General features: G+C 44.3%; 2 protein-coding genes across 3 annotated transcripts; one reads left to right on the top strand and one right to left on the bottom strand.

Annotated features, from left to right (window-relative positions):
• The first annotated feature begins 3,001 nt into the window (after positions 1-3,001).
• On the top strand, positions 3,002-6,214 carry LOC128405055 (Ig heavy chain Mem5-like). Its single transcript, XM_053371236.1, has 3 exons — positions 3,002-3,212; positions 4,136-4,492; positions 5,783-6,214. Exons 1-3 carry the CDS (start codon positions 3,164-3,166, stop codon positions 6,109-6,111), a joined length of 735 nt encoding a protein of 244 aa, XP_053227211.1. The 5' UTR covers positions 3,002-3,163; the 3' UTR covers positions 6,112-6,214.
• Positions 6,215-7,065: 851 nt separating this feature from the next.
• LOC128405064 (lysozyme C, milk isozyme-like) lies at positions 7,066-15,851 on the bottom strand. 2 transcript variants are annotated; one of them, XM_053371253.1, is made up of 5 exons: positions 15,657-15,851; positions 12,987-13,182; positions 10,611-10,769; positions 8,789-8,867; positions 7,066-7,194 (listed from the first exon to the last, which is right to left on the bottom strand). In XM_053371253.1, exons 2-5 carry the CDS (start codon positions 13,123-13,125, stop codon positions 7,128-7,130), a joined length of 444 nt encoding a protein of 147 aa, XP_053227228.1. In that variant the 5' UTR covers positions 13,126-13,182; positions 15,657-15,851; the 3' UTR covers positions 7,066-7,127. The 2 variants fall into 2 exon arrangements, with proteins under 2 accessions (XP_053227228.1, XP_053227227.1); XM_053371252.1 differs by having other exon boundaries at positions 15,688-15,850.
• Between the last annotated feature and the right edge of the window lie 47 nt (positions 15,852-15,898).

The following is a 15,898-nucleotide window of genomic DNA, read 5'->3' on the forward strand; positions in this document are numbered from 1 at the left end:
TAAATGTGAACATAACATACAGTGAGCATAACATACAACAATACAAACAAGATCCTGTATCTGGCCTCCTTATTTACTTCTTATAAACTCTTTCCTTTATGAAGAATTATTAAGATTTTTCTAATTATAACTTAAATATCCAAAGTCTCCTGCAGACATTAATCGAAACAAGTCCAGGTATGTAATTTCAGGGCACTGTTTTGTGAAGTATTCTCTGCATTTCCCCCATGATTTTTGAAACTCTTGTCTAGTGTGATCTCTAATTGCCTCTGTTAATCTAGCCAGCTCAATATACGCTAACAGTTTGTCTTGCCATTCCCTTTTTGTTGGCACAGTTTCATTTTTTCCAGTTTTTAGCAATTAGGATCCTTGCCGCTCCTGTGGCATAGAGGAATATTTTCTAATCTCTTGCTAGAGCTGTGTCCATTATCCCTAGTAGAAAAGCTTCTGTATTTTTTATTATTTTATACTTAAACATTTTTTTAAGCTCGTCATATACTGTGTTCCAGAAGCTTTTGATTTTTTCACAGGTCCACCAAACCTTTCAATAAAAAATGTAATATGGCTAAATGGGAAACGGATATGAATTGAAATCTACAGTCCACACATAGAACAGTCTGAGCAAGAGGACTCTGGGAGGCCGGTGTAGCATATTCCTTGAGAATGGGGATGTGACAGAAAAAGTGGAGTGGAAGCTTGCTCTGTCTCTTCTGTGTTTCCAACAGCCTGGTTCACATATAACGCTAAGCCATGGCTTGTTTAACAAAACGCGAGTTAAGGCAGCAACAAACCATTGCTTCAAATCATGGTTTGTTGGCGGTAAAAACAAACAGCAGTTGAGCTACTGGGCAGGGTTGATACATAACACTAAGTCATGATACATCATTATGTGTGAAGCAGGCCATTGTTGTTGCCATTATAAAATCTGCATTAATCCCTTGAATATGCATGTATGTTTTGTTTTATTCTTTTAATTGTAAATTTGTAAATGAGCTTGAAAACTATTGTTGCAGGATGGGATGTGAAATCACTGTGTATCCTAATTCCCATTCTATTCTCTAAGTGCTGTAGCCTAGATATCCAAAACAGCCACACACTAGAAGGGAGTATTGGCAAACTTGTTTGTAAAACCAAAACTTCATTATTATTGTTGTTGTTGTTGCTTTTTAAAAAAACAACTAAAGAAAGGGAGGGGATCTGCCCAAAAGCCCATTAAGGACTCGTGGAATGTGGACTGATAGTTGAGAGGAAAAACTGTAACACAGTTGCTCTGTGAGATGTGACTTTATTTTGCCATTATTCTACTTCTACTGTGTACTTCGTTGTTCTTATTTATTGTTTGACTGGATTTGTTCATGTTGTATTTTTCTAAATGCTCTATAAAATATATAATTAAACCAGAGAGAGAGAAAAGCAGAAGGGGTTACAGAAATCCAAGTTGGAGGGGAAATGAAATAAAGAGACTGCAAAACGACTATCGAGAAGGAGACACACACCCATTCCTTCTCTCTTTTGCCACCACTGTCCAGACCCCATCCTGCCTGTTCGCTTGCTCTCTTGCCAGATGGCAGCTGCCTATCATTTATTCTAGGCTGCCACATGATTGAAAAAGGAGATCTCTGAAGGCTGTCTATGGCCACACACCATTTTGTTGCAGGGCTCCAATCTGATCGCAACCTCAGTTCTCCAAGTACTGTTGCTTCTGAAGTCCAAATGGCACAACACATATACAGTGGTACCTCAGGTTAAGAACTTAATTCATTCTGGAGGTCTGTTCTTAACCTGAAACTGGTCTTAACCTAAGATACCACTTTAGCTAATGGGACCTCCCGTTGACGCTGCTGCGCAATTTCTGTTCTCATCCTGAAGCAAAGTTCTTAACTTGAGGTACAGTGGTACCCCGGGTTACATACGCTTCAGGTTACATATGCTTCAGGTTACAGACTCCGCTAACCCAGAAATAGTACCTTGGGTTAAGAACTTTGCTTCAGGATGAGAACAGAAATTATGCGGCGGCAGTAGGAGGCCCCATTAGCTAAAGTGGTATCTTAGGTTAAGACCAGTTTCAGATTAAGAACGGACCTCCAGAACGAATTAAGTTCTTAACCCAAGGTACTACTGTACTATTTCTGGGTTAGCAGTGTCTGTAACCTGAAGCATCTGTAACCTGAGGTACCACTGTAGGCAAAGAGGGAGGTAGCATCAGATTTGGGGGGCCTGGAACCAAAGATTTACATAAGTTTCTAAAAGGTGAAACAGCCTGCAGAGGAAATGGAAAACCCTGAAAAACCATCCAATAAGGGCTGAGGACAGTAACCATAGGATGATGGCTGACTGATGAAGAAAACTGGGTCATATCTACAACTTAATTTTAAAGTACTTTTATACCATGTTAAAAAGCACGGCTTCCGCCAAAGAACCTTGGGGAACTGTCGTTTGTTAAGGGTGCTGAGCATTGTAAGCAGACCCCCCTATTCCCCTCATAGACGAATGGTAGCTTTTGGAGGGAGTAAGGGATTGCAGCACAAACTACAGTTCCCATAATTCTTAGGGGGAATACATGACCATTTAAAGCACCTTTAAACGTACCGTGCAGATGGCATGTAAGTTTTGTTGCAGGTTTCACTTGTACAACTCTGTTAATCAGCTAGCCTTGCGAGTTAGCTCAGTTGGTTTTAATTCCTAGAGAATGCATGCAGTAGTGCACATGCTACAGAGAAACAACATATTCTCCACTGCTTTAGATGTTTTCCTCTTTCTCATTTATGCTAGACCTGAAGAATTCCAATTATCCAAAAAAACCCACTTCGAATTTACAGGTGAATATAACGGCCACATTTTCCAATCACACAGAGTCTAGCCCTGCTTGTGAAGGAACAGAAAAGAGGCACAAATTCACAATGAAACACTGGGTTGAAATCCACAGCTCTTTTCTGTGTGGCCACCACCAGACCCCTCAACGCAATAGTATGAATTTGCCAGACTCTTTCCGATGTCTGCCTCCAGCCAATGACAGAGCTGTATTGTGCGAACCTCAGGGAAACAAGCAGCCTCTAGGCAAATGCTTGCAAATGAGCATGGTAGCCATAAAGCAATGTGCATGGTGCATATGCGCTAGAAAGACAAGCAGTTTCATCATCAAACCACCTCCAAGCGGAGAAGGATGGGCTGTCAGATCCTGCTGTGTCTCTCTTTGGTTCTCTCCATCCATGGTGAGTACACACATAGCTGGTTGCCAAGCTAGAGAGGCCAAGAACTTGCAATAGGCCAGTGGGAATGACGGGGAAATGAGGAATTTGGGCCTTGTGCTAGAATAGAGAGAATGAGCATGATGGGCTAGAGAAATCCGCACACCTCTTGTGTCTTTCAGTGGAGGGCAGTCAAGGGCCACGGCTAAGGTCTAGGAATGGCAGGTAGATGCAAAGGACTTCAAAGGCTGGTGTACGCTTAGAAGGCTGGAGGAGAAAACCCAGACCTACTCATTCAATCATCCCTCCGTCTACCCACTAGGCACTTACGAATAGCGATGGTGGGAAAATTCGACTCAGTTCAGATTTAAAGGCAATCCTATCTAGTCCCCACTTTCTAAACAATACGCATGCTCAAGTATAGCCACCCATCAGAATGCACACTTCTTCGATTTGCGCAGTGTAGTTGTGCAGCCAAGTGATGTGTATAGAAATGAACACTCTAGGGCAGAGTGTGCATAAGAAATGCATATATCAGTGACAATAACATGTGCAAATATATATCATATTCTATAATGTATAGGAATTTGCTCTGCAAAATGTGTGCATTGGCAAAATTTGGATAAAAATATGTGTATACTCGGAGAAATTCACAATAAAATGCAGATGAGCTTTTTTTCAAAAAAATAATAATCACAAAATGATGTGGAAATATGGAAAACTGAAGACTAAGTTTTTAAAGTTAAAAACTCAGCAGAACTGAAATGGACAAACTGGCCCACCACTACTGAGCAGACTGAAATCATTTTTGAAATGCTGGCTCTGTAAGTGAAATACACTAAATACAAGGGGGTGCAGACTTTCAAGCTGTATAAAATTCACCGTTCACTCTCATTATAAGGCTGAAATTTTAGCTTCACAGCAGCCACCTACTTCCCTCCTCGCAGGTGGAGCGCTGCAGCCTCTGCCCGCCCAGCCACCGCAGGCCTCCTTCGCAGAGGGGACCACTGCTATCCTGCCGTGCCCTCTGGAGAGGGGTAATATCCAGGAGTACCATGCCTTCTGGTTCCTGCAAAAGCCAGGAAAAGGCCCAGTCTTTATACTGAAGCATCACATTGATGGCAAGGTAGAGCGTGCTCCTGCATTTGATGAACGTTTTGTGGCCATCCGGGATGCCAACACCTACATGTTGCAGATTCGGAAGGCGCGCACGGAGGACAGCGCCACCTATTACTGCCTGGCAGAGGCAAATTATTTCAACACCGCTGTCTCAGGGAGTGGAACACAGCTCAGTGTCACAGGAGGTGAGTGAGAATACCATGGTTTACGAGTGGAGCACTTGGGCACAGGGAGCCCAATGTACTACGGGAAGCATGCAAGGGGCTTGTGTAGCATGGAAGTTATGAAGTGTGCCCTAGGAAAGTACCAGCTCAGGTCTCGCTTCGGGCATGAATTCACAAAGTAGCCTTAGGCAAGCTGCTACGGCTCAGATTCATGCTTGCAGTGTAGGAATAATAGCACTAGTGACCTTATAGGGTTATTGTAAGGTGAACTGCTTAATATGAACACTCAGAAAAGTGGTATCAGAAAAGCGGGATCCAACTTATGCATTCCAGTATTGCAAGGATTTCCACTTGTGCAGCAGAACTCCCCCCCCCCGCCTCTTCTCACCCGCCTACGCTCCCTGAATCTGCTCTGGAGAGTTGTGGGGGAACCCAGAGCAGATTTAAGCAGGGATATGAGGGGGAGTCCTGTTGCACAAGCTGAAATCTTTGCGTCAACAGGAAACTTACTTAGCACTTTGCTGCATATAGGCAGACTCCAACTCCCATCATCCCTGGTCAATGGTTACACTGGCTGGGATGGCAGGAGAAGCAAGTCCAACAACATTTGGAGGGCTGCAAGTTCCACAACTCTACCCTATTCTTTTTGTCCTCTAATGCCCTTTCTCTACAGCAGCAGACTCCATGTGCACAATAGTCTGCAACGATGCCTTGCGTGTTCACCTGAAAAACAGATTTGGGGCACTGGGTGGGGGGAAGGTGTCAGAAAATAGAATGAGGGCTTAGGCAAATTTACCTTTTATCCCACTCTTTCTAAGCACAGGTCTGTGCTTTAAAGCTCTACATCTGAGCATTTGTTTGTTTAGCTTTTTTTATGCCCTGGAGCATTCCCCATGAAAACCTGCTCTTTAAAGCTGAAACACAGCCAACGGCAATTGCCATTTGCTCCAATTCTGCTTTAAAGAGCGGGTTTTGGTGTGGAAAACTCCAGACCAAAAAAAAAAGTGCTGGGATCGCGCCTGAAAAGTATGGAGGAAAGGCAAATGTGGATAAGCCCTCAGAGTGGAAGAGGAGCTAAACCACAGAAATGCTTGCGCAATCTCCACAAGAAAATCATCAACTCCAGCCCATGCCTCTGGGGCCCAAATGACGCATTAAGTTATCCAGGGTGGCATTTCTGTGTGTGGGCTCTGTTAAGTACTGCTGGGGATTCTCAGTTAACTTTGCTTGGAAACCCCCGTTCAGCAGCACCACCCAAAAACAATCAGGTCACTTGGATTCTGTGACCCACTCATGGTGTCTCTTTCCCAGGCAAATCAGCAAAGGAACCGGCTTCAGTCACCCTCCTGTCTGATGCTTACCAGACAGTGGACTCGCCCACCATCCACGCCTTGTGCATCGCCGAGAAATTCTACCCAGGGTTCCTAGAGATCAAGTGGAGTGAGGCTGGAGTCAACATATCAGAGGGGGTGACTGCTGGGGCGGTGGTCTTGAATGAGGATGGCTCCTACAGCGCCAGCAGCATCCTGAGCCTCCCTCGCAGCCGCCTGACCTCTGACATCTCCGTCAAGTGCTCCACATACCACATCGCCTCCGGAACCAGAGCGGAGCGGAGCCTGGAGCAGTGCCAGGGAAAGTAAAGGCCTGCCGAGATCAGCAGCACCCTCCCATCTCCTCCTTCATCCCTCAAAGCCAGACCAGAGGGGCAGCTCTGCTCCTCCTTTTCTGTTTCACAATAAAGCCACATCCCTACTGTGTATATCTAACCTCCATTATTGGTTCAACCTTGAACGGGCACAACCCACCCACCCACACAATCATATCCGCTGCTGTGTACAGAACCTCACCATCGTGTCCACCTGAGGGAGAAAAATACCTTGGGTCAAACCTGCAGGGAACTGTTTCGAGAACATGTGTAAGCCAAGCTGTCTTGAGGGCTCCCCTCACCACCTTCAGTTGGCAACACTAGGAAGAATCCTGCACCCATATGTGTATAGTTTGTGCCTCCCCTATTATTAGTATTAGTATGTTGCCCTATAGTCACAGGTCTCAGGACAGCTCACAACAAAAAGCCACAATATAAAAACACAAAATACGTAATAAAAAAAAAAACAAGAACAACTCAATAATCCCCACCCTCCCCAACACATTTTAAAAGGCCATCGGATGCCAATCAGCTGAAGACCTGGTTAAAGAGGAACTTTTTTTGCCTGGCACCTAAAGGTGTATAATGAAGGTGACAGCCAAACCTTCCTGGGGAAGAGCATTCCACAAATGGGGAGATTCCAATTGTCCTAATCTGCATCAGAGATGGGTAGGGGACTAGTGTAGACGCCATGGATGCAAAGCAATTAAAGATGCGTGTATTTCATACATTTAAGGCACACAACTTCCCACCAAGAATCCTGGGAACTGTGGTTTAGGCCTCTGAGAGCTATGATTCCCAACTCCTTTAATTACAGTTCCTAGGATTTGAGGGGGGGGTGTCTTTGTGTGTATGGTGTGTACACAGCATAAATTGCTTCTTCGTTTCATATTTGGAATTTTTTTTACCATCCAGGGAAATAACAGATATAAGAAGCATTTTACAAGAAAAAAACCCAAACAACTCTGTATTGATGACATGAGAGATGGCAAACAGAAGGTAGACAGGTTTTCAGGGATTACACCCCTTCACCCACTCACGCAGGTCTTGCTTTTCACAGTGCTTTTTCCACTCCTTCCTGCAGAAGGCAAATCGGAGAAAGAGGAAGTCTGTTACCACAATGGCTATTCCTAAAGACAATTTTTCAAGCATAGGGATCATAGCATTTTCTCAAACTACAATGCAGTTGCAGAACAAAAGGATTAAACCATAATCTATCATGGAATTAAGCATGGTTCAAGCCACTAAATTCAAGAGAATTCTAGATGCAATTCCAGCAAAGCACACTTACTAAGGGGTAAGTAGTGTTGGACTGACTGGGTAAACATTACTTTCTGAGTAAACATTCATAGGAACTGGTGGCAGGTGCGCACGTGCGCACACACACACCCCAGCAAGGCCGTTTGGTGATTTTTATAATGGATCTTGGACTGCACCATTAATTCATAACGTGCCATATACACTGAAGGCTCCTGGCTTCCACCTACTGCTCAGCGCACAAGGGGTGTTCCCAGGATACACTGGAATTATCAGGTGCAAATTAGAAGAAGAGTCCTGGGCATTTAACAGTTATGAACAGGTGATAACTTTGGCAAGTGAAGCTTCTTTTGTCACTGCATAACAATACCTTCCAAATTTCACCTACATAGCTATTCAAAAATTGTCTGTGGTTTGCCCTGTTCTCCTTAACATCCATGTAAGAAGGCTTCCCCTACTAAATTGGGTTTGTGCTAACATGACATCCTCACGCCAGTGGCATTTTAGCTTGTAATTCCTCAGGACAGCGATCTGCGCTATTTGTCTTACGTTTTGTTCTCTATGTGTTGAAAATATTGCACAAATAAATGCAACCAAACCTCTCAAGTACACAAGAATTCCTGCATGTGTTAAGGAGTCCCATCTTTGGTTAACCACCTGCATCTCTGACACGGTTACCAACTTTTTTCTGCCAGGGACCCTGTGCCTTTAGCTTCTGTGTAGTAAGTTAGAAATCAGCAGCTGTGGGTTTTTCTGGAATGGCAATTCAGTGATAGAGAAAGCTTCAGCTATGGATTCCTGCCTGTTTCCAGGTTGTGAAAGGCACTTGCGGGGGTGATAAGACTTGGCAACTCTACTAACTGTTTTCCTTGGATGCCTCTGACTTAGGCAGCAACTCTACTCCATTAGAGATCCAGCTTGTTTGAAGCCAAATGATTGACCCAGCACTGAAAAATGACAATTTATTAGCTCAAGCAGGGGAACTAATGCTGTTGGACCCCAGCCAGAAAGACCAAGGGTCAGGATTATGGGAGTTAGTGTCCCAGCAGCTTTTAGAGGCACACAGGCCCCCCCATGTCTGACTTGGAATTTTTAGTTAAAAATAAATCAAAGCAGGCCTGGCTTCTGTGCCTTTAACAGCAGTCTGGCACACATAAATTAAGGCCAGGGAGAAGATGTTCCTGTCATAAACTGATAGCAGAAATGCCACCTGCTTGAGACCAGCATGTAAGGTTGTTATAAAAAGCAGTGGGGGGTGTCTGTCAAGGCTATTTCAGCAGGAAAGAGAAATACAGCTACAGAAAGAGCAGATTGGTTTTGGTAACACTGGAACAACCAGGTGAGGGAGGTGTTTGCAGAGTTAGCCCATAGAGGGCATTCATCTAGGTGGGGAAAAACAGAAGATGCTCTCATACCAGGTCCCCATGCCTTGGGGATCTTTCACAATCCTCTTGACACATAAGATATCATCGTGAATATCAGTATTCAATAAATCTAGAAAAGAGAATGAAAATGTATGAATGGAAGGGAAAGTCGGCAATTATTATCACAGGGTTAGAATAAACTAAAAGACAAACTTAAGGCTAATTGCAGAATCGAATCTCCCTAGCATTGCCACCTCTAACGACATCCCATTAGCAACCCCCATGTAGCAGGAATGGAAGCAGCCCACTTACTCTCTCCCCATTCCTCTCATCAACAAAGGTGGGGGTCAGGGGTGCCAACTTGAATAAAATATTGGGGGGCCTTGGTAAACTCCGCCCTGCATAACCGATCACATGATGCGACACATGCACACCATTTGAATGGCAATACCCAGTGCAAGTAGATAAATAAGTATCGCTCCAGCAGGAAGGTAAACGTCGTTTCCGTGCGCTGCTTTGGTTCACCAGAAGCGGCTTAGTCATGCTGAGCACATGACCCAGAAAAACTGTCTGCAGACAAATGTTGGCTCCCTTGACCAGTAAAGCGAGATGAGGGCCACAACCCCAGAGTCATCCGTGACTGGACTTAATGGTCAGGGGTCCCTTTACCTTTATTCTATCTGAATGGGGAAGCTGCTTTTACATAAAATTGCTGAAACAGCAAAGCTGACTGTGTGGATGTAAAAATCAGGGACAGGACACTTTGCCTAGTTCCATCACAATGGCTAAAATGCTTTGCTACTAAAGATGGACAAATCTGTCAGTTTTCCAAGTGTCTCATTTTTCCAAGCTTAAATTCAGTTCTCCACATTTCCACAACATTATGCAATCACTACCACCACCACCACCATCCTTGTGAAAATCTGCCAGCATTTTAGTACTTTATTGATTGTTGTTAGGTATTGCAATTAGATTATGAATCACTTGTAATGAGCGCTTGAAAGCACATTAAAGAATATTAGGCACTTGATCAGCTGCTAAGGTATTAGCAGCCAGCAGGTGGTGCTGTTGTAACATACCTTCCTTACCTGAACAAGAAAATTGTTGATGGATGTAATTGCTGAAATGGCAAACCTTACAGTCTGCATGTAAAAATTAGGGACAGGACAGTTTGACTAGTTCCAATGTAAAAACACTTGAATACAAACCAAATAGTCGGGGTTTTTGGAGGTGGAATAGGAAAAGCTCAGCATTTACTCCTGCATTATCCTTGAACCAGCTGCCAGTCTTTTGCAGCCTATGAACTCTTATGAAATGGCTTACTAACATTCTGAACAAGAGTAAGATATCCTTTTAAAAAAAAGAGATCATATTCTGCCTGCATTTTAGAGCTGGATGATTATGTTTCAATGTATTAGCATTTTAAATATAATAAAATTACGTAATTTATATTTTTGAGCTGCATTGTTGTGTTTGGAGGGATCAACATTTTAACATAAAAATATGAATTCAGCAATGTGTTATTACTGACAAGACTAAAAATGTGCTTACTAACCTAAGAGGTATTATGCTATTAAATCAAGCTCTGTTTTAATTTGAAAATATAAAACAAAAATGTCAGGAAAGGCCAGTAGTATGTATTCCAAGGCCTGGAAGGCTGTGACCCTCCAAGTTTTTGCTTCAATCATCCCTCACCATTGGCCGTGTTGGGTTGGGGCTGGTGATAACTTGAACAACATCTGGACAGCACCAGGTTCCACACCTCTAACATAGCATTTAGCAAGCTGTTCCATTTTCTGCAGCACCCCACCATTTTGCCTGTCCCCTCCGGCACAGTGCCACCTGTGGCGGGGGGAGGCAGGAAGGAACTCACCTGCACAAGACATGGAGCAAAGGTTCTCTGAAAGGGTACCTTCATCTTTACACCACCAGCCATTGTTGATATGGAAGATGCCGTAGTCTTTAGTGCCATCCTTGCGCCTGTCAACAGCCTCTGTGTCAAAGCCAGTCTCAAAAAACGACATGCAGATCCCTTCAGGGAGAAGAATAGAAGTTACACTCTGTAGTAGCGGCCAATTTATTGCAGATTACTAAAATATCAATCACGTTTCAAAAGACCACCAAATCGCCACAAACTTTAATCGTATTTTCATTGGATTGAAGTTTGCTCTGAATTAGCACTAAATTTGGAGAGAGTTTTTAGGGGAAAGTGGTGAGGCAAAGCAAAACAGCCTAGAATGCATGAGACAAGTGGAAAACTGCCCAAACAGAAGTGTGCACAAGCCCTCAGCCAAAGTCTGCCCTTTCAGCTCAAAAACCGAGTTGCACATCTTCCAGGATGTGCTGCCAGGTGAATCAATTGACGCGTGCTGTACTCTCACCCAAAAAAACCACTTTTTTTACTCAAGTTCGGGCACCGCTCTAATCCTCAGATTGGTCTGCTCTCCTTCAGTTCAATCATAGACAAAATTGACTGGTGGGCCCCAAGCTGTGTCTGATTGTCTCCAAGCTGTTTACATATCGGTGGTATCTTTTCCTCTACAGCCACTGCTTTTTCTTTTGCTTCCTGAGCTGTCTTTTGATTTGACGCAGATTCTTGCAGCAATCTTTCAGGGCAGACGAAGGTGATTGAATATATGGAATTGGCAGAAATGACTGGCAGAATCCGAGACCAGGGAGAAGAGTCGGTGGAAGAAGATTGGAAGAAATTTAAACACTATTTGCAGAAATATTGTAAAATTAAGGAATGTTGAATGATGTTGGATTGAAATTGAGTGGTTTCTAGCTGTAATGATATAAAGGAACATGGAAGAAAAAAAGGGTTTGGATAGAAAATAAGGTGATATTATAAGCTGTAATGCTTTAAGTTAAGGATTTGCTGAACAAATAATTTGAAAGGGAATACAAGAAGGGGAGGTATGAGGAGGTCAGAGAAATATGTTACTGAAAAGATTGTATTATGAACTATATGTCTTTTTTAATTTTTTTGTTTGTTTTTTGTTTGTATAAAAAACTGAAAATCTCAATAAATATCTTTTTTTAAAAAAATGAAGTCTTCATTCCTCAAATACATGTAGGGAAGGAGACATTTTTTCTTTCACTACAAATCATACAAGAATCTGGGGTAAGACAAGGCTTTACCAAGCCTCCACTGTTAAGTTGTGGGTGAACATATCAGACGACACAGCGATTCTTCCAAAGCAGCTCTTTATTCGTAAGCTGGAACAGAACTGAACTGAGGAGCTCAGTCAGCCTGCTTATATAGAGCTCCAGAACAATGTAACTGTTGCAATTTTCTAAAACTATCCAATCACTGAACGTCACTTTCGACCCTTCATTTGCATACAAACTATCCAATCACTGAACGTCACTTTCGATCCTTCATTTGCATAACTATCTACAGTATCCCCCTGCTGGCCCAGGGCGAGAACTTCAGTACATAACATCCACATTTCCCTCATGATGGTTGTCCTGTCAGGTCAGGGCCCAGTGGGAGCTTCCCCCATCCTCAGGTGAAAAGCAGGTCAGCTGTAGCTAGGTGAGCTGGAGATGTGGTGTGTGTGTGTGTGTGTGTGTGTGTGTGTGTGTGTGTGTGAAGACCCTACTGACTGGCATGTCCCAAGATAAATTTGGTGACTGGGGCAGCAAGTAACCTGAGGCACCACCTGCCAGGAATTTTCCCTGCAAGAGGTCCTGCAATGTACAGGTGGAAAACTTGCAATCCCCCAGACATTGCTGCACATCAACTGCTATCATCCCTGCTCATGGGTCTTTGGCTGGCCATTTAGGGTGTTAAAGGTCAGCACCAATACTTTGAATGTGGCAATGCAAAAAAAAAAAGTGCTCAGACACAGACTGGGAAAGCTTGCAAGTGTGCCTAGAAAGAGCAGGGCAAAAGGCGAGTGTGGGTGAGCCCTGTGTCAGATCTGTGTACCTTCCATTTGTGTAACAGAAATCTGCTTCCAGAGAGGATCATCTCGTTGCCTTATGGCAACACTGGCTCAGAGCGAGAATGGGAAGTAGAGAGGCATTCATTCATTCATTCATTAGGTCTTCAGATAATGGCGTACTTTGGGGGAGCATTCATAAGAAGTAAACTGGGACAGGTTTTAGGCCAAACCAAATAAATTGCTACCCTCTTGTGGACGTAGAGACAAGGAAATGATGTCTGGAAAGACCATGGTTGTTATCTCACTCCTTCCCTCCCACAACATTTGAAGTATGCTCTGCATTAAGAAGCTACACTCACAGTTGGCCAGGCTGTACCCCTCATATCCATCCAGTCCGCTAACTTTCAGCACGTGGTACAACTCGCAGCGACCAAAGATCTTGGCTTGCACAGTGACGGCAAAGCAAGTGAGGAGAAGGGTCTGTAATAAGTGGATCATCGTCTTAGCTGCTTAAATGTGATGGGAGGGAGTTGACAAAACCTCTGAAGTTAACTCCTTTAGGGAGAAGCAGAAAAACAGGAAGGTTGGCTCAAACAGGGTACAAGAGACATGTTTTAAGAGTGACAGAGGTTGGAAACACCCCTGCCCTCTCAAAATAATACATGTTTTCTGTCCTGGGAAATCTCTGGGTAGGTTTTTCAGCATTGTTCAGTTTGTACCAGGAAAATGCCAGCTGGAATGAACACTTTGTGGCTAGTACCAGTGTTGTCACCAATCACCCCCCAACCCATTCCTTGGCATATTTATGAGGGATGAACTTATATACCGTATGTATAAATGCCCATTTGAAGCTCTAAATCAACAGGGATGGGGAAAGTGTTCTTGGACTCCAACTCCAATAATCCCTTAGCATTGGTCATGCTGGCTGAGGCTGATGGGAGCTGGAGTCCAACAACATCTGCAATAATAATAACAACAACAATAATAATTTATTATTTGTACCCCGCCCATCCTGTGGGTTAAACCACAGAGCCTAGGACTTGCCAATCAGAAGGTCGGTGGTTCGAATCCCCGCGACGGGGTGAGCTCCCGTTGCTCGGTCCCTGCTCCTGCCAACCTAGCAGTTCGAAAGCACGTCAAAGTGCAAGTAGATAAATAGGTACCTTTCCAGGAGGGAGGTGAACGGCGTTTCTGTGCGCTGCTCTGGTTCGCCAGAAGCGGCTTAGTCATGCTGGCCACATGACCTGGAATCTGTACGCCGGCTCCCTCGGCCAATAAAGCGAGATGAGCGCCGCAACCCCAGAGTCGGCCACAACTGGACCTAACAGTCAGGGGTCCCTTTACCTTTACCCCGCCCACCTGGCTGGGCCTCCCCAGCCACTCTGGGCGGCTTCCAAGAAAGATTAGAAATACAAGGGCACACATTCCCCATCCCTACTTTAAACAAAAGCAGATGGGTGGGCTGAAGTACAAGGCTTTTCATCTATCTTTCCCTGGCCCTTCAAATGAGTCTAGCTCTCAGTCTCTTCCTTGGAGGTAGAAGGAGAGAGCTGCATGTTATGGCAAAGGTAAGCTAAGGCAAGGCGCAGAGAAGCTGTCAGCTTTACCGGGTGTGCAATGTGCTTAGCCACCTTGTGATTCTGAGTTGGAAATACATCAGTATATAACTGTCCAACTTCCACTCATCCACATTATTTGAACACAAACAATGCCCTCCGTTGAGGAGCTGCATTCACAAATGGCCTGGCTATGATCTTAGGAACACAGACTCCCAATCTCATGTTACTTGTACAGTGGTGCCCCGCAAGACGAATGCCTCGCAAGACAAAAAACTCGCTAGACGAAAGGGTTTTCCGTTTTTTGAGTCGTTCCGCAAGACGAATTTCCCTATGGGCTTGCTTCGCAAGAAGAAACGTCTTGCGAGTTCTTGCGAGTTTGTTTCCTTTTTCTCTGCAACCCTTTCTGTGCCATGAAACAAATATACCTTTGGAATCCCGCCCAGGGTAAAAGCATCTGGTGGAGGAAGTAACCAGGGGAAACCAGAGTGTAGAGGCAGGGTTAGGCAGCACCTGCCCACCACATCTGTGAGGTGAGTCACAACGTCCCCTGCTGCTTTTCAGCTTGTAGACGACAAGCCAGGTTCCCACACCCAGCCCTACTGCCAGCCACATGTTGCAAGGCCCAGATTAATCAGGCAGAATACTGCCTGAACTTTTCTTCCTTAGATCTTCCGCGGGGAAAAGAAGCTAACAAAATGGCTAAGCCTAGCAGGTAACTCTATTGATCTCTATTTTTTTATTTTTGGTTTGAACATTTATTTTATGGAAGAAGACGGGGGATACTTTAAATAGCTACATACATAATAAATGAAAACATATACGAACTCTGGGATGGAATGCCCCAAAGGTCTGTGATTCTGAACCAGTCTGGAATCCTTATGCCCCATCCAGTTCCCAGTTTCAGTGTCCAGACCTTGCTCAAGTACCCCTTCGTATTCTACCAGAGGACAGGGATGGCTAGCTCTAGAGGGTAGCAAGGGTGGGGATCTGCTGGGAACCCAAGACAAGCAAGGGGCCCATTGCCCCCATTTACATTATGAGCACCCAAAATACTGGTGGTAGTGTGTGAGAATTCCTGTTCTGTGCAGCTTAAGGGGGTCCACTGAAGGGACCTTTCTGGAAGACACACACCCCTTAAATCCTGGGAGAGGAATAGATATAAGTGGCAGCAATATTCCCAACAAGATTTAAAATAATAATAATTATTATTATTCATACCCTGCCCTCCCCAGCCAAGACCGGGCTCAGGGCGGCTAACACCAAATATAAAAACAATTGATTAGAATACAGTGAATTTTAAGAGCGTTTGTTGGAATTGCTCTCTTTTCTTACGCATTGTAAAATGAAGACAAATATCACAGATGTGGTTGCCCTCTCTAAATGACACGCTTCCCCTCAAACTTCCCAGCAGATGGAGCTGCAGGGCAGCTTCCAGAAAGCAAAAGCTGGTTACTGTTTCCCAAGTCCCACCTAGGTATCCTCATCACCCTGTTCAGCTCACGGTTTGCAAGAAGAGGATGAGATCCTGCCAAGCTGGCCAGGGAAGGAAGGATGTCCTTCTTCACAAGAGGAAAAGCAGAGTGGGAAAGGCCAGGGAAGCCACCGTGGCTTTTGCATGGAAGCTGCTGCCATCAGCTTCTGACCCCTCTTCCTCTTCCATTTAGAACTTTCAAGGAATTCCAGAACTTCCTGAAAACTGACTATGAGATCAT

The sequence above is a fragment of the Podarcis raffonei genome, chromosome 17, assembly GCF_027172205.1.
Source record: "Podarcis raffonei isolate rPodRaf1 chromosome 17, rPodRaf1.pri, whole genome shotgun sequence".
NCBI classification, from domain to species: Eukaryota; Metazoa; Chordata; class Lepidosauria; order Squamata; family Lacertidae; genus Podarcis; species Podarcis raffonei.